The sequence below is a fragment of the Saccostrea echinata genome, unplaced genomic scaffold (assembly GCF_033153115.1).
Source record: "Saccostrea echinata isolate AGI-Se365-2 ecotype Australia unplaced genomic scaffold, CSIRO_AGI_Sech_v1 ptg000002l, whole genome shotgun sequence".
Classification (NCBI taxonomy): Eukaryota; Metazoa; Mollusca; class Bivalvia; order Ostreida; family Ostreidae; genus Saccostrea; species Saccostrea echinata.
Genome location: NW_026889751.1, coordinates 31,951,296 through 31,973,284, shown reverse-complemented (window position 1 = coordinate 31,973,284; position 21,989 = coordinate 31,951,296). Strand labels below are relative to the sequence as shown.

At 32.2% G+C, this 21,989-nt stretch overlaps 1 protein-coding gene across 1 annotated transcript; it reads left to right on the top strand.

Moving 5' to 3' along the window:
* The first annotated feature begins 11,655 nt into the window (after positions 1 to 11,655).
* Positions 11,656 to 15,191, top strand: LOC133202726 (uncharacterized). The gene is made up of 4 exons (XM_061338602.1): positions 11,656 to 11,803; positions 13,101 to 13,241; positions 13,514 to 13,607; positions 15,119 to 15,191. The coding sequence occupies exons 1-4, from the start codon at positions 11,748 to 11,750 to the stop codon at positions 15,161 to 15,163; spliced, it is 336 nt and encodes a 111-aa protein (XP_061194586.1). The 5' UTR covers positions 11,656 to 11,747; the 3' UTR covers positions 15,164 to 15,191.
* Positions 15,192 to 21,989: the final 6,798 nt, after the last annotated feature.

Here is a 21,989-nt window from a genome sequence, read left to right as displayed (position 1 = left end):
GAAAGGATAATTTGATTTTCGGAACATTGCTGCATTACCTATGATGAACAGATACAAATCCCTAAATTAAAATCCCATATTATTGCCAAATGTTTTGTTAAACATGCAAATTTTGATTTCTGTTAAGCGGACTCATACTTAACTTCCGGTAAAAAATCATATTCCGGGATAAAAATCATTCAACTGTTAAATTACCGATATTTACAAAGTTGAAGATGTCCTTACTTTTTAGATACAAAATTATATCCTATATATAATCTTTCCCTCTAAACGAGGATGTTGCGTTTCTTTTGCGTTTCAGTATATATTTTGTATACATTAATGACAAGTTTGCTATATCCATGTAACTGTGTTGTAAAATAAACATACATGTATACTAGCATCAACCATAGAATTTAGTCTATAGACATAACCATTATACACAATGAAAAATAAACAAAAATATCAAATATTTTTAGATAACAAACTCAAAATGTGTTGACAATATCATGCTTCATAGTTAATATCTATGAAAAGATTCCTCCTATCTATACATACTGGAATGATTTATGAGAAACAAAAAAGTATATGTAGGTAGCCTACACTCATGACGAAAATCGACAAGCTTTTTGTAAAGAATAAAACCAATCCCGGTCCTATAAGTCAGATAATCATTTATATAGAAGTGTTCCTTTAGAGATTGATGCAATAATTAAACATTTAACAGACGGTCGAAAATTTGACTAAAGTCTGTTTCATGAAAAGATACATTTTAAAAGAAACCAAAAAAATATCAATATTTGTATTTTTTTTTTCAAGAAGTAAATTCTAATATACATTCACATACTCATATATATATTTATTCTCATTCAATTCATATTTAAATTAAAAAAATGTTATTGAACTCCTTTAAACATTTGAAATATTTGTAATATGCGACGTACAATAAAACGTATGCAGACTATTCTCTTCTGCAAAGAGGGATTTCCCTAACGTTAAGATTTCCATCAAATACAAATTTCCAATTTGCAACTATAACGGTATCAATGGATGATCAAACATCATGTTGGAATTGATGTTAATTATTTTTGTAAGACTTTGACTATATACATTGTAAGCGCTTATGATGATATATATTTACATGTACATCGTAATGTCTCAAATACTCACAGAATTGAACTTTATCTCAGGACTTCCGCGTACTTACATCACAGCATGTTGTTATATCATCAAAAAGCTTTTGTACACGGAAAAAAAAATTCTGTGTGAAGTTGTTTCTTGATACAAAGAGGACACTTAAAAGTATTTTAAAAAACTCATGCTCGGAACGGAAGGGGTGGGGGTCTGGGATTTTCAAATTAAATTTATTTAGTTAAATAACCAGAAATAACCATTGACAACAACATATTCAAGAAGTGGTTTAACCAGACGCGGATACTTAAAAAATCAAGGAACTTTCAGAAAATATGAAATCACAAAATGTTACCAATATTAAAAGCATCAAAACGGGAGAGTTTTCTACACTTTATGCAACCATTTTCCAAGATGAATTAAGGACCATGCTTTTTGACACCATGGACAATTGCTTTTTCAATAAAAGTGGAACTTGTAAAGAACTAAGTACGTTACGTATTATTCGAAGGCCCACAATTTTTCGTTTTTTTATATACACGTTTGAAAAAATATAATTACTATGTACAAGTAGAAGAAGATTCGTAGTTTTGATATATGCATAACAAAATTTCGCAAGTACGTTGATTAGAGGTATTCACAGGATTTAAACATCCGTTCTTTCCGGAAATTACTATTTTTTCCACTATTTTTACAACAAATTCCCAAAATTGAAGTAGTGCACACCCCTCGAGCAAAATAAAACATATATATTTGAAAATAATTTGATAAAAGACAAGCAAAAATAATGGAAAGAATTTGCTCGAGGAATGTGCAGCATGTTAATTTTGACAATTCATGACTATTTCCGGTGGCGGATACCAAGTTAGTCGAGAGGCGAGTTCTTATCTAGGAGCAATAATAATGGTGTATTTCGTGCAATAATGTTAAAGAACTAAATTTATCATTGAATGACCATAGTTATATTGCTCATACAAATATATTTGTCATGAAAATAGCATAAAAACTGCAAAAAATGTTTTATAGAAACGATATTTTTTTTATACAACTAAGCCTTACACTTGATAAATGTTGCCAGCAAGAAGGTAAGAGATCAATTTAATATACTAAAGCAATAAAATAAAAATGTTCAGCTGACAAATGAAATCACTAAAAGTATTATTGCAGAAAAGAAAATGCTTAAATCCTAGCCTTTATTTTATCTTGCTACTGAAACGGCATAGTTGACGTCTGCATGTATGTAAATAAATTAAGCAGTAAACTCAAAGATGACGTCACAATAGGTCCCCTTGCAACTTATTTTTTTTTGGAAAGGGGGGGGGTGGATAAATTCCCAATCTTTTGGATGCTGTTGGTCAGGACTGATCAGATTAATTAATATTCTGAAGTCTTGTATTTTCAGTCATTTATACAAGTGCACGGTTGATGTTTAATATATTTTTAGATTTTATAATACACGCACAATATAGGCGTGTTGCATCTGCATCTACATATTGTAGACATTGCCGTTAATATTATGCAAAGCCATATAAAAACAAAGGCTCATATTTCACCTAGTAAAAGAGCCACAGCGCATTTGATAGGCATTTTCGCCTACTCTACTAGTGATTTCTTAAATTCATTGTTTAACCAAAATGTTGTCATACAATCTTAGTTTATACATGCGTAAAACCATATCACACAATAATGATATTTCAATATTAATAGTTTCCTCATATGATAAATATGAAAATTATCCAGTTTGTATGGAGTATATAGTAAATATTGAGGTATCCACCTAAAGATGACAAACTCAGTTGCCAAAGACTACCCATAACCAAAAAAAAAAAAAAACAAAACAAAAAAAAAAAAAAACAAAAAACAAAAAAACCAACAACTTTTGAATGATTTTATTTGGAAATGACTGCGCTTCTAATTTTGGTTAAAGGTGGTCTTCATATTGAAAATGATGAAAATATATATTCAATTTTTCTTCTCATATAATCGTAAGATTTAGCAATCTGTCTTAAATTTATTTCTTCAACGTCATTGACTTCGTTGGCGCAGCGGTATGATTGCTGGAATGTAAATATAGTGATACCGAGTTCGAGTCCCACATTTTTCCATTTATGCTTTCTTAAATTTGTTTTTCTTTGTGTATCTTTTCTACGTTTTCTTTATTACGTTTTATGATATACATAATTTCAGAAAGTGATAATATACACATTACACTTTGAAAGTATCTCGGGAAAAAACAGTCCTAGGCTATTTTATTAAAGTTTGTAAATTCATAGCTACTTGTTTTATTTTTATTGATTTTATAAATCTTTTGTCTCAGAATTTGAGTATTGAACAAATTAAATGATTGTCACTTGACATACTTGCAACTACGAAAATATAACACTCGTCCTCAAATCATATTACATAGTTTGATCTTGAATTGAATAGGTATATCTATAAATAGAATCAGGTGATTTCCTTTTAAATTCTTGAGTCAGCCGTGTCGTCGGAGAGGCAGCTATGACTCTTTATTTTTTACCCGTATATTCTACTTAAGATCATTCCACATATACCAGAGATGTAATTTCTTGTCTGTCGAAGATCCAGTGAAGTTAAAAGAAGACTGGAATGAGAAAGCGACAGAAAGGTTCAAAAAGGAATTTCGGACAAAAAAAAATAAATAAATAAAAGCTGTATCGGATGATGGGTTCACTTTTCACAAGGTTACCTGTCTAGAAAATTCTTTCATCCCATTACGGCAGTGTAAGCAGGGTTTGACACTAAGGCACGCCCGACCGACCCAGTCTAGTAAATGAGTGGTCCGGTCGTGTAAAATGTACGGGAACTAGACCGTTTGGTCGTGTTGATAAAATAACTGTCCCATTCAATGTTCAAATAAATAATCTAATAACTTTAAAAGAAATTTTCTTTCTCCAAAGCCATCGTTGTATGAAGGACAATCGCTATTTTAGCCACGGCTGTAATTGACAAGTCACAGTCGAAACTACTGTCGTTCAGTATCAATATGGTTAAAATAGTTACGTATAGTACAGTTTTAAATTTATTGATATTTACGATAATGATTTTATTTAATTAATTTTCTTTAAGGATTATGATACTGTCCTGATGAACCAAACTCAATTTGCTGGGAACTATCGAACAACTGACACTTGCAAAAGACAATGTCTTTCTTAATATGGTTTCAGAAGTTACCTCATTAAAATTCTCGATTATAAGAAGTAAATTTGCAACTTTGGTCAGGGCTAGTGCTTTTATGGTCAGGGCTAGTAAATATTATCGGAAGTAGCTCGATTGGTCTACTACTTAAAAAAGTTAATGTCGAACCCTGGTAAGTGTATCACACAATCTAATACAAGTACTGTGAAACAAAATTATCTGTCAGTGTGGACAAGTCTGAAAACAAGTTATTTATCAGGCACGAAGAATCAGGGACGCAGGGCCCCTTCCCACTTTTTTCCGAACTTTGAAAATGTTCATTGAAAGACTAACCCACCCCCACCCCCTCTATTTGCTAGCTGTAGCATAGGTAAAGTTTAGGAATTTAGTGTATTGGGGGAAAATTGGTTGTGAAAAAAGAATGAAAAAAAGTTTGAACCTACAGGGCCTCGGTTTTTAAGGTCTCATCCGAAAGACCCGCAACTTTCACTTCAAAGTGCCGAGCGCTTGACGAAGGAACAGTTGCTACCTATTTTTTAGTTTTTTATCGACTTAGGTCGGTCGCGGCCGTGATTTGAACACACCACCTTCGATCACAGCGCGAGAGCTCTACCTGAAATGGATTGAAAAGCAGGCGTAAGTGCCTATAATCATTCTCTCCATAGGTTTGGTATCAAAGGCTCACAATACTTACTTAAAGATAGGCTCTCATATTGAGCGAAACTTTAAGCAACAAAGTCGAAACTTCAAGCAACAGTATTTATTTATAATTATATTTAAGTATTTAAAAAAAGATCGTAAAAGTGTTTTTCAAAAAAAGTAAATGTTTATACATGTTTATTTTATTTATTTATTTATTTAGTTATTTTTTTATTTGTTTATTCATTATTATTTTTTTTTTTTTTTGAGAAGCTATACTAAGTTGGTGAAAAAGCCTCAGTAAGTTGCTAAAGAAAATTCGATAGAAGGTTGCCCATGCCAACTATCCAAAGAAGTGCTACAGCTTGTTTGGGGGGGGGGGGGGGTACTTGATTCGTGCATTTGAGAAGGACCATCTGGTGACATATAAAATTATTAATCGAATGACAGTAATTTTTCAGTTTTTTTTTTTTTTTTTAAACTTTTTCAGATGACAAGACAGAAACGTTTAAAACACATTTTGTTTAAATAAATTCGTGAATGACGTCGCGAGAATGGGCTGGGAAATTTGCCCTTTCAATGTTATCTATTAATTAAAATTTCAAATATTTTTCGAAAATATCTTTAATGCCTTCTCATAAACTTTTATAGGGAATCTGACATTTATAAAATAGTGTTAAAAGTTTTAATGCAATCTTAAAAACAAACCAAGTAATTCGCATAAAAAATAGTCTAGCTTTTAAAAATCAAACTCTTGCTTGAATTAGAATAATCGGATACTTATAATAAACGTACTATTAAATATACGTTACGCATTTCGCTCTTACTCCCCCCCCCCTTTCTCTCTCGTTTTAAAATCATATAAATTAATCTTTTATTTGTACGTATATTGTCGGACCCAAAAACCAAACTGTTTGTCTCACTCTGGGGCCGTTATTTAACCGTTCGATGGGTCAACAAAACGCATTTTGCCAGAGAACCTAGTCAATAAATGTTTTGTTATACCTTTGTATCTTGTGCAAGCTTCCATGATGTAAATTTACTTAAATCACACTGCGGTTAAAATTGGTCAATTCCGTCACTGTCGAACACCAACGATTGTAAATTAAATTTAGCTGATCCCGCCCACAATTTTAACGTAAGCAGTCCAATTTCTCATCGACAGGTCAAATATCTTACTCCGCGGCCAAACTTCGATTTTTTTTATGACCGCTCAGTACAACATTAGGAATGTGTATAGATTTATATAGAAACCAATTTTTAAAGGTATATATAACAAAATTTTGTGTTGTACTCTGGAAATCTTCAGAATAAACTCTGAAATACTGTAGGAAGCAAATATCAAAAGCGATTTGTGCATATGTGTATAAATGATAGAGGCTGTATTCGAATGATTAAAATTCTGTATCAGACAAGGGCGGTCTGTGAGAAAATGGATTATCTGTAAAAATCTGAACAGAAACTTTGAGTTGCTAAAGTCATGGAAAAAAGAAAGGTGCTTCACAGTTGCTGATCTTGTAAATGCATAGTTACGCGGTAAGATAGAAAAGAAATAAAACATGGACAAACAAAATTAAATTATACTGGTACGATTGTTAGCAATATAAAATAGAATTGATGGAGAAACGTTTTTAATAAGTGGCTATTGGACCAAACTGTGTGAAATGTAAAGGGAGATTTTTTTTTAAAACACCATTACGCAATGTTTTTTGACGTTATACTGTGGCTCCAGGGATACCAAACATGTTGATTTTAAAAATTAAGTAAATTGATTTCTGTTAAATCGGATGGAATGAAACTTCACATATCAACAAAATAACTATTTCATATAAGAAAATGTTTCTTTTTTAATATTTCTTGAAAGTAATATAACGAACTTTCCAACAACCCTCGTATTTGTGTAGTGTCGCTAGGTTGAAGTCATAACGTCATGGTGTTATTTTCCAAAGAAACTATCTATATTCAGACAGCGTTGTAGGAAAATTGAGTTGAGATAATTTAAAAAATTAAGCTGAATTAAAAAGAGGACATCTTAGACATGCTTCAAAAAAAATCTTCGACAGATTTGGGGACAGGGCCGATTTTGGTACATAACGTACTTTCTTCTTTACCTACCTTGTCATTGGTCATCTGCAAAATTATTTTTTTACAAACATTGATTTTACACATAAGTACTCCGAGGTTTATATTTCTGATTGATAGTTTATAATACAGTGGCGCCGCGTTAATCCGGACGCCAATTATCCGGACGCTTCATCATCCGGACGATATTTTTGGGGAACCGATTTTTTCCACGTTATTTTGTCTCATTAATCCGGAAATTCGCGTTCCGTATCCGCCGGACGGTCAATTTCTACTACAAAACATAATAGTTCATTGAAAAATGACTCGTTTATCCGGAGGGTAATTTTTCAAGAAACGACATTTTCACACCTATCTTGCATTCGTGTTAATTGTAAAAACATTGGTCATGCAGTCATTTTGAAGGCGGTTACCTGTGACCTACAAACAATAGCGTCTATAATTAGCGTGTGTTTACCCCAATTCAATCACACATTTACATCTTTATTATGAAGCTCAAAGAATTTAGCTGACCCTGTGCATAAATTAAATAATAATCCGTTCAAAAACATATTGCTAACCGTATATACATCGGTAAATTCGGAATTTTGGAGTGTTGTAAATAAAATGAACAATAACTAACGAGCGATTTCGTAATGCTCTTTATCATGTCGATTGCGTTTGTTTGAAATACGATGTTCCACTTCTAAAAAACGTAAATATATTTGAAACGCTTTTTTCCCCACAAGACAGTGTAGAAAGGTACATAATTGAAGAAATATCTCTATTTAATGTACTACCGTTTACAAACGTCCATTACATATAAAACTGGCGTTACGTACAGAAGTTGATTACGTTTTTCAAGGTATTTTTTAATGATCGAAATTCACTTATCGGCAGTAGAAAAAAATAATATTGATAATCATGAAGATGGCTTGTGTTTACGAATGTTTTTTATACTTTGTTTGAGTTAGTTTGCAGTGTTCAGTTAATTTTATAGTAACCCTGTGTAATGAATATACGGGAATATACAGGGTTAATTTATATTTGAACATTTTCAATGATGATGCTGAACAGTTCTGTCATATCATATGAGCTTCAATAATTATAATATATGGCAAAATAAAACATCAGTAGATCAAAATTTGCTCAACCCATGAAGTCGCATGCCAACGAGAAGGCGAATTAAAAAAGGAGGTCTCGGCATAAAATTGCCCATCCATTTTTTTATTGTGCAAATTACATTTTAATATATTTTTTCATTAATCAATTACTGCTTTTAAAACAATCAACCAAAATACAATTTAAAAGTTTTTTTTTCTTTGCTGTCACATTTGAAACAAGAATGTGCATATATATACATGCATAGAGAGTGCTTTTTGCGATGTGAATCAATTATCCGGACGATTCATTTATCCAGACGATTTCGTTGGGGACAGAGGCGTCTGGATAAACGAGGCGCCACTTATGTAGTTTTCGGTGATCAGGATTTCTAACAATTCTGTTCGAATTACTATAGGTACTTAATGCACTCGTTATAAGCAGACCTGTTTTTGTAGTCATATGAAGTAGAAATTATTCAAAAAACTTCTTCATGAAAAGAAGAAGTCTCTTGCTGTGGCAACTAAAATTTATGATAAACGTGATGTATTCAATTTTTGTATCGTTAACTTCCGTCATTTATGTAGCAATATACAAACTGTACCACAATTACCTGCATATGCAGTTTATGTCTACACGTTGATTCAATACACAAGAACAATTTTTTTAAACGATGCAAGCCATTGATAAAAAAGTTGATGATACAAAGATAAGAACAGTTTCCTTTAAGGTCAACATTTCACAAATTCAAAGGTCGCTACAATGACCTTGTCAGCAAATACAATCTATTGTAAATTGAATGCTGAATGACTTTTTTCAAACAAATTGTTAAGTCATTATTTAATTTCACACTAAATTGTCTTTTCGTTTACCCGATCATGACAAGGAGCACACGACGGGTGTGACCGCTTGACAGGGGATGCTTACTTTACCTTGTAAATAATATACGGTACCAATTTTGATGCACCAGATTTGTGCTTCCAAACAATTTTATGAAAAACAAGATATCGCAGTTTTAATAATGTTTCTGTTTACTCAGTTACATGTATATTGATAGTATGGTTTAAAAATTGTTGCCACTGGAAAGTTTTCTATGATAGATTGTGTATACACTTTGCCTGTTTGAATTGCAGTTTCCCATAGCCATAAAATTGCATTCATATGAACTGGATAAATTCCATGTTATACATTTGTAGGGGAGTGAGGAGTGTAAAAGTTCCATCCGTCCCTCAATTCTAAGTTTTGACCTAGAAGGTATGGACAGGTACCTTATTTTGAATTTAGTCATTTTTTGACATACTCCATCATGCAGGTTCTCTTTCTAAGAAAAACCCCACCGTTTGCTTTAAGGGTGTTTTGTTTTCCGCTTTGAAACTTTTTCCTTGACCATTTGCTCATGAAATATATGGACAAACGTTCTTTCTGGATTTTCTCTTGCTTAAAGGTAGTTCATTTTCTTTTATGAGATCCGGGATTATAGTTTATGATTTTTGGATGCTCACTCCTCCATGGCACTGATCCCACCTCTGATGTCTTAGTGGTCCGTGTTTGCTCTGCCTCTATTTTGTAATGTTTAGTGGACTTTTGAACTCGAATACTGTTCGTTATCTCCATATATTTCAATCTTCTGTTAACCCGATCAACTCAAAAGGCTCACGGTGAGTGTGACCGGTCTATAGAGGATGCTAGACTGGTTCCCTGGGTCATCCTTGCCAAGCCTAGTGTCTCGGAGTATACAAAGCATAACAGGGACAGGGAACCAGGCTATAGAGGATGCTTACTCCTCCATGGCACCTAACGCCACATTTAATGTTTACAGGAACCCGTTTTTGCTCTGCTTTCAACTCGAAATGTTTAATTGCCATTATGAGCATAGTCACTGTTGGTTTTCTTCAGCTTTTACCAACTTGTACAATTGAATTGATTCGGTAGGCTTAACCTGCTCTGCAATCCATGAAGCTAATGTTTTTGTATATTCGTATCAAATTATATAATACATTTGAGTTGATCCTAGATTTCCAGTTAGAGATTGTAGATTTTAAAAGATATATCAAGGGAAAGGAAACTTACAATACTTGTCGTTAGTATAAATTTACAGCTGTGAGAGCGAAAGTGTAAAAAAGATCTGACACTGTTATATCTCTGTTTCCGTCTCCTAGTAATATAATTTTTTCCAACCTTGATAAACATGCCCCCTAATTTACATGATTGCTATATAATAAGAAAACAATGACTGCATTTGATGGTCAGTTATTTTTTGGGTAAAGAGCAACATGGATGTATCAAACCTTCCGTTGTTGGTTAACACATTTGTTTATTTTGTTATTTTTGTTTGTGGATTTGCGATTTCCATACCACTGGGAGTTTCTCGTGTAAGTATCCATTTCAAGTAATTTACAAGGTAAAGTGTGCAGTAAATTTCGTTAAACGTCTAAAGCTGAAACATGTTCATTTATGGGTGAATTTATAATTTAGTCGTTTTAATTCCATGTTGCTAGAATTTCACGAATTGGTACAAGGAAACAATTCGCAATGGTTTTAAAATCACGCTTAAGACATGTGTTTTGCGACAAGTACTTTATTGTATGATCTGATGCCTCTATTCACAATTTAATTTCACGGAGATATGACAAGTATTGAAAAAAGTGAAAATGAACTATTGTATAAAATTTCCAATCTACAGTACTTAGTATATTTCTCAGGAACATTTATATATTTCTTTTCATATTAATTCACATTTAGCTGTTATGAAGTCTAGAATAAAACATGTGAGATAACGAACAGTGGTCGGTCAATCACACAAAGGCAGTAAGAAAAACAAATCGTGAACAAAACAGGGATTCCTGGAAACATCAGAGGTGAGATTAGGTACCTAGGATGAATATACATCCCCAGTCGACCTGTCACACCCACCGTAAGTCCTCTGTATTAATAAGGAAATCCTTGATGAGTGAAAATCCATGATCTGCTCCTAAGAACCCTATGAAAAAATTCAAAAATTAAAAAAAATTAAAAAAGAGTAACAAATATTGTAGGCCTACCAACATAAAAACACCGATTCGATACACTGGCATGTAGACTGATTTAAAATATTGCAAAATAGTGCCCATTATTTCTTTTTTTATTTACATCTACTAAATATTATTTCCTTACTTCTTCTGAAAACCATTGTCGTTTATCAGTCAGTAAACGCCAATAAGCAAGCCACCTGGAAAGATTTCTTGAGCAACGGCTCTTCCATCAATTATGCATGCAATGAATACACATCCACAATACAATATTTAGCATATTTAATTTTACTTTAAATGTTTTTTTACAGATATAAATATAACAATAAAATGTCTTTCTTTGTTTGTTAGTACGGGAATTAACGGCGCAGTTATTGCAGAAAAAATTACATAACCCGCTTAAGCTGCGACATTAATTCCCGTACTAATAACCAAAGAAAGCATTTTTCTGTTTAAAACTTGTCAAGACATCAAACTCCTTTAACGTATACCATTCTTTTTATTTCATTGTATTTCCTTTTGCAGATTAATTCAGAGAAATGTTTGCTGTACTCCACGCTCAAACCTCGCGGTCCAACTAAATACACGTATTTATTGGTATTTAGCAACGCATCCAACTGTGAATTTCCGATCTATAGTGGTGTAATATTTTGCATCTTTTACGCCCTTGGGATGGCGATTTACAACTCATACACCATTTATAAATCCCAGAAGGACTCATCCATTGTGTGAGTCTCTCTCTCTCTCTCTCCTAACTTTAAGGAGGACTAAAAGTTTTATTTCATGTGTTTTTAAATTTTGTTTTATTCTTTTAGAACTATGATTTCACAATCGAAATAATGATATAAATTGTATACCATTTTATTGTTTTTCTATTGTTTTTATAGAAAAAAAATATAAAAAATATTTTGATTTCAGATGCGGCACTTAAATGATTAAGAATGTTTATTATATTTTAAATATCTAATTATAAAAATGTGAAGAAAATTCAGAAAACGAATTCAATTTTTTTTTTGTTTTTTTTTATTTCAATAAAAAGGAAAAACATAAATGGAAAAAAATAAACAAATAACTTAAAACGCAACTGTTGATATTCTTGCAACATCAACCTTTTTGTTAGTAGCTTGCCTCGTTTTAGAACTGTTCATATGTAGAACATGCTCTTGCGTATCAAATCATTCGAATAAACTGGGAGACAGAAACTCCATTTGCAGGTGAAAATGGTATATTGCTTCGTATACATTAATAAGGGAGGTTGACGATGGAAAAATTGAAATAAAATTCTCGCTTAGAATGTCCTCCTAAATAATATTTCATTTCAATCTGTAGTCTCTTATGTTAGTGCAGACGTACATGAATCATACAAATTTTAGCTTCACATGAGTTTTCAGTAGTATCTTTTACGGGGTTCAAGTTCTGTGTGATGTCGTTTTTATGCCCTTTTAAGACAACTATTTTAGGTCCCAAATGTATATACGAGGGCTGATACATGTATGACATATGATATGGATTTCAGTATGTAGTATTCTATTTATCATATATTCAAAATACGAGTTCACATAAAGTCATTTAAGAATGTTTCATACATGTTTATGAACTTTTTCTTTGAAATTGCACAGAGCCAATTTCTTTGAAAACATATTAAGTCCACAAATGTCTGCAAAGAATTATTTAACCGGTATACTCGTATTTAAATAAAATCAACTTAATTAACTTTTAAACGTTATACAAACCTTACTTCCGGTTTTATACGTATTTTCGCGCGTCGGTCCGGTACGTGATATGGATTTTTGGACCGGCCCTTGATATGGGATATTTTGACGTCAGCCGTAACGCACAGTGCAGAATCGGTGTATTTACTATTTAGTATATGAGACGATTTTCTAGGCCTCAGATATTTTTAATGGTCTCAGATAGGGTTAATGCCATTTAGATGGCATAAATGAAATCCTACTTTGTTCTCGGGCCAGAGATGTGCTTCATCAGTTTTTATGATTCTGTATTGAAACCCTATTTTATATTTAGGTCCAAGATGTGGGTGGTCCCATTTATAATGCTTAACTCATTGGTAACAGTTATTATGCTTGTCGCCTCCTGCATGATCAGTGTTGGTTTTAAAGAAATTTGTGACTCAATGACGAAAGGAAAATACAAGTACTATCCCAGGTAAGAGTAAAACTCTCTCTCTCTCTCTCTCTCTCTCTCTCTCTCTCAATGAATCCACTGGAGTAAGATTTGATTTAACCGATTTTTTATTCAACAGAATATAATATGGCAACAGGTAATAACGTACTTTTATTGCACGATTAGATGTCCGGATTATAGCGAGGCGAGACTGTGTATTTTGTAGAAGGCTAGAGTATTTTCATCTTCCAAACAAAGACGTAGGCAGGCTAACCCTTTTTATTCGGTGCTAACTTGGAATCTATATTTTTCAGTTGTATAGAGGCAGAAAACCAGAAGCTTGAGTCGCCGATAACAAAAGAAATAAGTTCTACAGGGCGCTTCTATACCTTGATAAATGTTTCTCAGGTAATCGAGCCTACTAAACAGTATTAACTAAATCAGATTTTAAAAGAATTGGCTTTCCCAGCAATATGTTGAGAAAGAGATTGATGATAAATTAACAACTGTACTGTATGGTGAATTGAGAACTTCAACATTTCTTTTGTCAACTCCCTTATTTATGTAGCAAAATCTTTATTACCTGCATAAGGTGTTTATGTCAGCAAGTATATTCAATACACAAGAGCATGAACAATTTCTAAACCAATGTCGGATACCAACAAATATGATGTTCATGATACAACCTTAAGGTCAGACGATACGTTCCTCAAATATCTGTTTTGTATACCTTCGAATTATGTGGAAAATATTCAAAATTTAAATTACCTTCTGATTTCTAAACTGGTTTCTAATTGTCTTAAAAAATGAAACACCAAAAAATGTGTTATTGGCTAATTAAGTTTTTTTCCAAAAGGATTTTATAGGAAAAACATCCTCTGGTATCTTGCACAAATGCCTGGTAAGGTACCTCAATTTTGTGCGAGTAAACATGTTAAAGTAGCAATACTTCTATGACAAAATCTTAGAAAAAATTATACATTATTGAGGAACGTATCGTCTGTCCTTAAGGGTATAAAAAATCTCGTTTAATTAAACAAGAAATGTAAAGATAACGAACAGTATATCGTGCTGAAATTCACCTTAAGAACCCCAAAATTGTAAGTAAAGGTAACATGGAAAAACATCAGAGATTGGATCAGGTGCTATTGGAGAAGAAAACATCCACTGTCTACCGAACACACCCGCCATGTTCCCTTTGTCATGATTTGGTACTAGAATATGGAAGAATCAATAGTGAAATCAGTATGAAAATGGTGGCCTTACAATTTGAATAAAAGACGTCAGACAACATTTGACCGTACGACAGACTGAATTTGCGAGCAGCGTCATTGTTTCGACCATAGAATGTGCAAAATGTTGACTATAAAAGAAGTAAAGCTATCTTTGTATCGTTGACTTATTTGTCAGTAATCTAACTCTTTAAAAATTGTTTGTACGAAAAACATGCTCATACCTATCGTATTGGAGATATTCTGTGTGAATATATTAGAGAAGTGCAGGGGCGGATCCAGGAATTATTTTGAAGGGGGAGGGGTCCACCCCCGTCAAACAATTTCCAACCAAAAGTTTATTGACAAGTTAAAAAAAAGAAAACCCTAAATTCCTTTCATAAACGTATCAAACCCGAAAGTCTGTATGTTGAATTGCCTACTTTGTATAAATTGTGATAAAGACTAATAAATACATCATATGTTTGGGTTAAATAAAGTTCTCGTGAAATATTTACTATACAAGTCAAATTTAGTCTTGCCCCCAGCACTTAAGGACAAAACTGGAGTTTACTGTCATATATATAAACATTTGATTGAAAAAAAATTGCCGTTGCCATTAAATTTTAGCCAAAAACAACCTTGTGTATAATTTTCTGTAGTATGCCATACTCCAATAACACTTTTGATGGTTCTCTAAATTTTCAGCTGAGGATTAAAAGGAGGGGGTGCATTCAAGTCCAGTCTACTTAAAATAATTTTGTATAACATGAAAAACCACTTATTATTAATAAAACAATTGTGAGTATCTGTTGCTTTGTATTTTTACCCCCCCCCCCCTTTTTGTTAACAAAAAGCCTAGATCTACCCATGAATTTAAACTTATTTGTTTCTACCTACACGCAACTTAACAAAAAGGACTGGTACATTAGTCAACTTAATTTTACTAGTGGAACAAAAAAGAAGCGCTTTATGTGAAATTAAACAGCCTTTAATATTTTTTTCAATATTTAACCGAGAATCATTTTTTGTGAAGAACAATAATGAAGCTGCCCCCAAATTTTTTTTCTCTTCTATTTCAGATTGCATCATGGATTTGTACCATTTGCTGGCTGATTATTGTTCTTTCTGGAATTATCCAGTTTGTACTCAATAGGCGCCTGAAAACTCGGGAAAGAGCGAAATCCGATACCGGTAACAGAGCCATCGAAGGACAGACGAGATGGTGAAGAATCTACGACGTGTATGCATGTACATTATCACACATGACTAAAACTTGTTGACATCATAATCCGATAGGGTCATACAGTGAGACATTCATTGAATGAGTACCTAATTATAACTCACAGCTCAAAGGACAACTATTATTTTTACAAGTACTAACTTAAATGTATTAATTATTGGCAGACCTTTAACGCTACCATGCGTATCATAAATTCTTGACCTCTGTAGGTATAGGCCCACATTTGAAATTAAGGTATTTTTTTAAATCTCCGATCAGCTGATATATCAATAAATTTTGTATATATATATTACTCAAGTACTTTATTCATTTACTATATTTTTTTTTCTTTTATTTTTCTTCATTTTTTTCCATTATTATTACTATGATAATTATACGTGTTATCCAACGAAGGTAAATGTTACAGAAGCCGGTAGGTGCCAGGTAGAAAAATATTTTATCTGGCGGCCGCCAGATAACTTTCTGGCGGCCGCCAGATAAATAACTGGCGGCCGCCAAATGATTTTCTGGCGGCCGCCAGATAATTTATCTGGCGGCCGCCAGATCTTTTTATCTGGCGGCCGCCAGAAAATTATTTGGCAGCCGCCAGATAACTTTCTGGCGGCCGCCAGTTATTTATCTGGCGGCCGCCAGATAATTATTTGGCGGCCGCCAGATAAAATATTTTTTCTACCTGGCACCAACCGGCTTCCGTAATACGTACATTTATAATTGAAATTTTATTTAAGGAAACGGATAAATATAAGTTGTTAATACTTGTGTCCGATTCCTGTGTGAACCATAAATTGTGCATTTTTTTGATGTTTTATTGAGATGAATTAAAGATTTTTGTGTCCATATTTTTAAAGTGAGCATGATAGTATTATCTTTTCTTTACTCTGACATAAATTATAGATGAAATTGTCTATGTCATTTACTATAAAAGTAAATTTCAAGGTTGGGATCATGATATTCATATACTGTATATGTTTAAAGATAAGTTTTTTAGAGCACGTTCCCACAAATTTTTTTCAACGTAATACTTTTGACCTACAAGTTTGGGTTCCGGAATGAATTCAATTGTTTTGTCAATGCTGTACCAGCACTCATCTTTGACTGCGAGTGGCCAATGAAAGGTGCAAGTTTTTAAAGTTCTTCCTACTCTGCGCAGGTGACATACTTCCCCTTCATCACAATCAATCACTTTGCCAGGATGTGTCTTGTTCTAGTAATTAACAAGCACATACATGTATTTATTGGCTAAATCTGATTGTAATGCATCATTAGGATCGAAATCGAGAATACTCTTTTCGTCAATAGTTGAAGTTTCTGATTTTTCCTGTACTTCATCTTCTATTTCACTTGAGTTTGTTTTCTCATTTGTCATGAATCTCCTCTTCTTTGATCGTTAGCACTTCCTCTGTGACTGTGTTTCGCATCATTCTCATTCATATTGCCATCAAACGATCCTTTTCAATGCTCTTTGACATGTCCTGTTCACTTTAATTTGTTCCGTTTTTTCATCTTTCGCTCCGAATACCTCCTCATTTCCTCCTTGTTTTTCATCTCTGCATTTCACTACAATATATATCAACTAACAAACCTAGACGCCCAGATATCCATTCCATTCCTGTTACTTTCATTTCCTTCTCTTGGTTCCTGATCAGTCTCTTTTCTTTCTTGGTGGTCCACTGAAACCAAGTAGTTTCTACGGTATTGTCAGTTTCTGTTGGACGATGAATTCGAACATCCTTGAATTTGGGGCATTTTTCATACATACAGTCAATTTGATTACTGTTACATGTATGCATCTTAGCTTTTAGTATTTCCCTCGATCTTTTTGAGGGAAGACATTTCAAATGGTGAAGTGAATCTAGGAGAAATTGCATGGTCTCGTGTAGCTTGCAAACATATGTATCTCTACCTGAATCTTTGGGTTGGTGAACCCAAAAAGGTGCAATCTAAGGTCAAATAACTTATCATTATATCAGTATTATCAAACAAGAATTTTTCTAGATCGAATACAACTTGTATATTTGTAGTAGATGTATATTTTAATAAATAATTTAATAAATGATAAATAAATATAATTAATTTAAAATAGTTAAATAAATAAATAAAATATAAAGTCTTTCTATTACTAATAAAGTATTAAGTTATACCACCCATCCCTTTAGATCCACCTACACATTTCATACCTACACTCATTCATTGGTTGTACACTTGCATTCCATTGGTTAAGAAGTTTTACATTGTCCAGAGGGTGAATATTACTCAGATTTAAATATCATAGTCATGTAGACATGCAGAAGTTTTTCTGATGAATTACTGAATTTATTGAAATCTACAGTATTGTGATTATTTTATTCCTGACATTAAATTCCTGGACAGAGACAGAAATGTAAGTACTCATATTTTAACCTTTTAATCTAATTAATTAGAATAAAATATACATGAGAAACTAAGAATTTTTTACTTGGTAAAAATTATGTGTATAGAATATGTTATACTTATGATTAAATCAGATATGGATAAATCCTGATATTGCTATTAAGTTTAATATATCTAGATCCTAATAAATGTATATGGATAAATATTTTCATAAGAAATATTTTGGTATTTCTTTGTAAATACATAGTTATTGTAAAGAGTATATCTTTAGGAATTTATTATTAATTATATAGTGTATCATCATATTTGAAAGACCCATACAGTTTGTCAGATGGACTTGGTTCCATAAACCGGTATGCATTGGTATTTTGTTATTTTATTATATAAGAAAGATAACTCTTCACGATTGTGGAAAGTGATTTTAAAGATTAAGCTTGTAAGAGTTATTTCCCTTTACACATGTAGAGCGTATTAAATTCCATAGAGTGAAATATTTATTTACAACACTATTTGTATAATGATTCCTAAGTATATCTCCCATTATATTTTATTGTACGATTCTAATGTTATTGTAAGTTTTATATTAATTTCAGAGCCAGTTATGTTGTGATATGATGAATAGATAATTTTTGCAAGACTAAATGCTCTTCGACTTATTTCAACAAATTCATGTCGGGATTTCTCGTTACATATTGTTAATGCCGATAACATGGTGAATGTCACCTGTTTTATTGCATGTAAATTCACTAAGGAGACGGCAGAGCAAATTAGGTATGCCTCAAAATTAGAGGAGTACACTTAACTTGAAATTGGTGTGAGCTTTTTCAAAAATGTTTTTGGTGATTGGTAAACGATAGTCAACTGATTTGTGTGAACGTGTTTTACCCTCGAATAATTTTCTAACCAGGAAGCATTGTGTAAAGTCAACTTATACCAGATACATGTGAATAAGATGATATTGTGTATTGTTTGGTAATTTTTTAATTGTTAGGAAAACAAATAGGTTCATAAATTTTGATGATATATCAAGTATGAAGATAAAAAAGTTGCTCCAAAAAGCATTCACGAAAGAAATGAAATCAATTTTTCAATTCTTAAATGTTTTCCACACTCCAGCGTTAAATTAACTTCAATGTTTTTTTTTCTTTTCCTTTCATTCATTATTGCAACACATTCATGAATCACACCGGATTGTACATACGAACGAGAAATTTAGAACCAAAATTGAATCCGGATAGACATTGTTTGTTTTTATATGTTATGCAATTTAATTAATATACCTGTTGAATATATGATATGAATAAATATGTGAGACATTGTATTTAGATATAAGGCACCCTGCGTGGTGCTATATGGGCTAATAATATATTTTATTATAGAGGGAGCTTAGTCAGGGCCCCAACTCTGGTAGCCGACCTGTATATCATCTTTAATGTAATAGGTCTGGAAAATAAATGTGAAAAAAAGATGATATTGTGCTGTTTATATATATATATATATATATATATATATATATATATATATATATATATATATATATATATATATATATATATATATATATATATATATATATTATATATATGATTATTTTGTAATGAAAATAAATTGTATTATAATTTAAAATAACATATTTCGACATTAACTGTGCGTCTCTTTTTTAAAAAGCATTTAAAAACAAGTACTTTGGATGCTTTTTATTTCTCTGTAGCCCGTATAAGCATTTTTTCTAGGTCTATGCCAGTTTTTCTACAGCTGAATCTTAATGGAATGTTGTAAAATGACACCCTACCAGTGTTAAACGTCATTTTTAACCCCTTAATCGTTTGGACATTCCATATAAAATTTACGATAAAATTTAATAGAACTCACAAAATGGGGTAAAAATTGCAGTTTTTACTGAACAATTGTTTTCTATCACGAATGAACTAACGTGATTTTCGGATGACAAAAATGTTCATATAACAAAAAAATTTTTCTCAGATACACCCAGGTAGAAAATACGTCATGTTCGAGGTTGCGCCGCCTGGGCATACCATTGCTTACAAAAACGTTAATAATTCATTTAAAAAAATAAAACCCATGATATATAGTTTATTTTATAGATAGGAAAGATTATGAGTTTTAGGCGTTTGAAAATTCTTTGATGTATCTCAAGCGGTTTTAATTTTATGACGCTAGTCCACGACCTTTTTGAAAACCCCTCTTAGTTAACTTTTATTTTGTATCAAAATTTCAACTTCTTTTGCTAGTATATAAACTGTTAATAAAATTTTTAACTGTGATTAATTTCAGTTTTAACTCTTGTGAAATCACTAATTTTCGTTGGGGGGTTAATTGTCATTGTGTTTATAGTATGAAAAGACCCACGATCTCTCATTCCCCTTGAAATGTCAAAATTTCATACTGCAGTATAATTTTCTTCTTTACCCACGAAATCTAATCTACTTGTACCGGTAAAATTAGATAGGAGGATGCACAAGAGACAAAATTATATTAATTAAGCTCAATTTTGTGCAAAGAAAATGTACAAAGGCATAAAATCAATAAATAAATGCTTACATAAACATTATTTTATCAAAGGAAAACAGCAATAAGTAACAAGAAGCTGAGCTAAGGGGACATTAACTGGTCCACACGGTGCAATATTCCAATGATACATATATATATATATATATATGGTGTAAGTACAATAACATAATAATGAAAATCATATACTGCTGAAGAAATTCAAAACATTGCTTGAGTTCATGTCTTGAGTAAGATATATGTACAAGATAATGTACATCTGTATGGATTAACATCAAAAAGCAACGAGAGACAGTGCTATATTGTACAGGACATATCAAATCCACTCTTGCTTATATGCAGCAGATGACATACTGATAAATATGAAAACCAATTCTATAAATGAAAAATAAAAAATCTTGAAAACAAGAATTAGTATAATTAGACACCTATACCTCATGAGCTCAGCATCTGACAAGTATGCAAGGAATATTATAGCTTAACATCCTTTGCATGTTTTACACGCAGTCTAGTGAAAAGCGACATGTTTTGTTGGCACCGAAGTGCATGGTTTTAACATGTTATTATGATGGAGTGTACCAAAGGCTTCGTTTTTTGAGGTTGGTAGTTAAAGGGAAAAAGATACATATTAAAAGAAACCAAACAAATTATCGATATTTGTTATTTTGTTTTCAAGAGTTAATTTTAATATACATTCATATAATTATATTCGTTCTCATTCAATTCATTTTTAAATTTAAAAAATGTTATTCAACCCCTTTAAATATTTGAAATCTGTTAAAGAAATATTTGTAGTATGTGACGTACAATAAAATGTACGCAGACTATTCTGTTCTGCAAAGAGGGATTTCCCTAACGTTAAGATTTTCATCAAATAGACCAATTTGCAAGTATAACGATATCAATGGATGTGAGAACATTTGTTTCTGTAGGTGAATGTTGAAATTGATGTTACTTGCTTTTGTAAGACTTTGACTATATAAGCGCTTATGATGATATACATTTACATCGTAATGTCTAGAATACTCACAGAATTGAACTTTATCCCAGGACTTCCCCTTACTTAGATCACAGTATGTGATAACACTAAAAAGGTTTTGTACACGGAAGAAAAATCTGTGTGAAGTTGTTTCTTGATACAAAGAGGACACATAACAGTATTTTACAAAACTCGTGCTCAGAACGGAAGGGGAGGGGGTCTGGGATTTTCAGAGTAAATTTATTTAATTAAATAACCAGAAACAACCATAGACCACCTCCTTTGAAAAAAAAGAACACCTCAAACGTTGGTAAGGAATATTTTTCTATGGAGAACATTGACAATTGTTTTGCGATCATTTTCACTTAAAAGAATACATTTCAACAACATATTCAAGAAGTGGTTTAACCAGACGCGGATACTTAAAAAGTTCAAGGAAGTTTTAGAAAATATGAAAT

Excerpts from the sequence above, each read along its gene's own strand:
- LOC133202726 (XM_061338602.1), top strand. The coding sequence starts at position 11,748 with ATGGCGATTTACAACTCATACACCATTTATAAATCCCAGAAGGACTCA. Across the intron at positions 11,804-13,100 it reads CAGAAGGACTCATCCATTGT|GTCCAAGATGTGGGTGGTCC; the intron begins GTGAGTCTCTCT and ends TTTTATATTTAG. Across the intron at positions 13,608-15,118 it reads CCTTGATAAATGTTTCTCAG|CTGAGGATTAAAAGGAGGGG; the intron begins GTAATCGAGCCT and ends CTAAATTTTCAG.